The sequence below is a fragment of the Frankliniella occidentalis genome, unplaced genomic scaffold, assembly GCF_000697945.3.
Source record: "Frankliniella occidentalis isolate FOCC.00 unplaced genomic scaffold, Focc_3.1 Scaffold183, whole genome shotgun sequence".
Lineage (NCBI taxonomy): Eukaryota > Metazoa > Arthropoda > Insecta > Thysanoptera > Thripidae > Frankliniella > Frankliniella occidentalis.
This window is the reverse complement of record NW_026267309.1, coordinates 40692-43666: the sequence shown is the minus strand read 5'-3', so window position 1 is coordinate 43666 and position 2975 is coordinate 40692. Positions and strand designations below refer to the sequence as shown.

Genomic DNA, 2975 nt, shown 5'->3' with positions numbered 1-2975 from the left:
TTTTTGGAATGGCCAAGAGCAGGTCTCTCAATCTTACAGCGCCGCTGAGCCACAGGCGAAGTATGCAACAGCAACACTGCTTATGCTTCCGAGCGGTCATGTGGTGCAGCTCGGATCCATAGCTCCGTCTCGGTCACTTTGGCGCGAATTCGGGCAACTGCTTGATTGAAAGTCAGCCGCCTGCGGGTAGTGCTAGGTGTCTATCTCGCCCCCATCACTGCAGCCAGTAATCAAAACAGATCGGGCGAGAGTCGAAGTTGAAGTCCGCTGCTACGCTGACCCGGAAATACCCCATTGTATCCCTTGGCGGATAGTAAGAGTAACGATTGTTGTTTTCGGAGCCAAGCCTACAGTAATTAACTGCATCTCTGTTTATTTTCAGATATCCGATCGAACGACGAAGTTATACGAAGAGTAACAAGAGGACACCGTATGTCTTCCCCACCTAACTGCCCTCCAAAAGTCTATGACATCATGAACCAGTGCTGGCATAAGAACCCTGAGAAGCGGCCTTCATTTCAAAATCTAACGGAAACTGTCTCAAAGCTTGCAGAATCAGCCGTGGTGGAGAATAGGACAGCGATCCCACCACGACAGCCATCCTCTAGGATTACTTCACTAATTCAAATGATGTTTGGAAAGAACCCAGTAGAATATGAGTAAAGTGGTGGGGTGATACCCATGGGAGAAGGGGGCACCTAGTGCCACTTTTTGGAAATCTACCGTAGCAGGCTTAGTTTAAGGTGTATTTTAGGTTCGCGTGCGTAAGTGCCTTTATTTGGCCTTTTTTGACAAGATACTATCGAGATAAAAAAATATCTATTTAAAAAAATAGCATTTTTCTTTCAAAATAATGGAAACAAACGCTGGAACACTGCTGGAAAATGTAATCTTTTACCCTCTGAACAATTCAGGGACCAAAAAAGTTCAAAACTAGTCGTTAGGGGCCGTCTAGGAATTGTGTCCACCTTTTTCTGGATCCAGCCCACTGTGGGGCGGGGGACCTTCCGCTAAGCAGACCTTCCAGTCGTTTCCCAGTAATAATGACATATTATAGTAACAGCAAAGAACTGTTATTTTCCTGTTTTTTCAAATAGTCTTGGTTTGTAAGGGAATTTGTTATACAATGGACATTTTAAATTGCAAAGTAAATGTAACTCTCTTTTTTTGTGACTTTTTGTTCATAGTATTTACAAGCGATGCATCCATCGCTCTGTCTTTAACTATGACGAACAATATATTTTTATCATTGAATAATGTCCTCTCTATAATTTTAACGATAGATTTAACTAACAGATTATTGTGTAGTATCTAAATAAAACCTATTTTAATCAAGATATTTTGCTGTACACACTCCTCTAATCAATCACCCAAACTTAAAATATAAAAAATATACAAAAAGGCGCAGAAAATGAAATGAAAAAAAAAGCAGCGAACAATGCGACAACAACGAGGGAAGGTGGGTGACAAGGGAACATAACAGGCACCAGGTCATGTAGAGAAAAACAAAACCATAATAAGGCCTGAGCAGCAGCGCTCCTTCCAGGTGCGGCCGATAGGGCGCAGCACGCTCCGAGTCCACCATGAGAAATCGTGCGCTCAAAATAGTGGTTTGGGTTAGATTTTGCAATAACATCAAGTCGTATTATCACTTGAAAAGGGATCTAATTTAAGTTATGGTTGGTGTCAAAAGTGTATGGACCAATCAGAAAGGAGCACCCGACCGGTTTATTTCTCTTAGTTGACTCAGAGCGTGCTGCGCCCTAGCGGCCGGAACTGGAAGCACACCCAGAGAAATCGTTTCTTGGATCAAGAAAATTATACTTGTTTCAAGTTCATTTTGCACTAGTTCAGCCCCAAGTACTGTTTTGCCTTGGTCGACGGTCAGATTGAACTTGACTGGTTTGTGCTTGGTTCAAGTACAAATCTAGCCTCTTCCAACGAAAAAAGCGTCTTCGAAGAAATATTTTGCTCACATTAAAGAGAGGCGCGAAATTAGAAAATTTACGCTTGGGCATTAATGTTTTGTAAATTCTTGAAACGTGCACTTTTAAGGGGTGATCTTAGTCAGGGTGTGCTTTTACAAATGTTAATGTTGGAGTTACCAACCCTACCATTTATCACAAATCTAAATATTAACGTTTTTCCCTTTATAGCAATACGTGAAGTTATGATCTTATAACGGTACCATTAATAAATTTTGCGGATAAACTTCGGAATTTGCGTTATTTTTTGGCTGAGCGATTGCGAAGCCCATTACTCCACTGACCGGAAAAGTTTCATTCTGTTTGTTTGTATGTTTGTTTGTCTGTCTGTCTGTCCGCACTATAACTCGAGAACGAAATGAGAGAGCGATCTGGGAATTTCAGGGTCGTTTTGTATCATAAAAAGACAGGTCGAGTTCAAAGATGAGCATTCTAGCTCAAAAATTGGCTTTTAAAAAAATCAAAAACTACAGGTCGCAAAATGTATTTTTATCAAATATTTTTTTTATGCGTTCCTAGGGGGTAACACGTCAAAGTAGAGCCCTTAGCCAAACTTTCGTCCGTTTGGCTCTATCTTGTACCGTTTAGGTGCTAGGGGGCATTTCTTGACAAAAATGAGCCGAAAATGGTCAAATGGTCGATTAAATCATTAAAAAGACTTCATTTCGAAAAATTGTATATTCACTCCTATTACCCCGTCTCGGGTGTCAGCGCCGTAGTCTTAGCTATATGTGCGCCAGGCGCGTCGCAGCGTAACAGTGTTTCGTGAGATATCGCGAAGCCTGTTACGCGAGACGTGGTCTGGCGTACATATACCTAGTTTTTAAGTCCTAAAACAGCTGTTAAAGGTAGCAACTTTTTAATCGTGTATGTGTGTCGAAGCAAAACTCATCACCTGAAATCTACGGAGTCCTCTGGTAAATCCCAAAGAACTTTGGCAATATTTTTCACGAGTGTTCCTCCGTGAAATCCCAGAAATTTTTCTCACAG

At 41.4% G+C, this 2975-nt stretch overlaps 1 protein-coding gene across 2 annotated transcripts in view; it reads left to right on the top strand.

Annotated features, from left to right (window-relative positions):
- Positions 1 to 1337, top strand: part of LOC113215108 (tyrosine-protein kinase Src42A-like) — a 17617-nt gene extending 16280 nt beyond the window's left edge. For both annotated transcript variants that reach the window (XM_052271991.1, XM_052271992.1), the window contains exon 4: positions 383 to 1337. In XM_052271991.1, the coding sequence (XP_052127951.1) occupies positions 383 to 663 (281 nt within the window). In that variant the 3' untranslated portion in view covers positions 664 to 1337. The remainder of the gene's footprint in view (positions 1 to 382) is intronic.
- The last annotated feature ends 1638 nt before the right edge of the window (positions 1338 to 2975 follow it).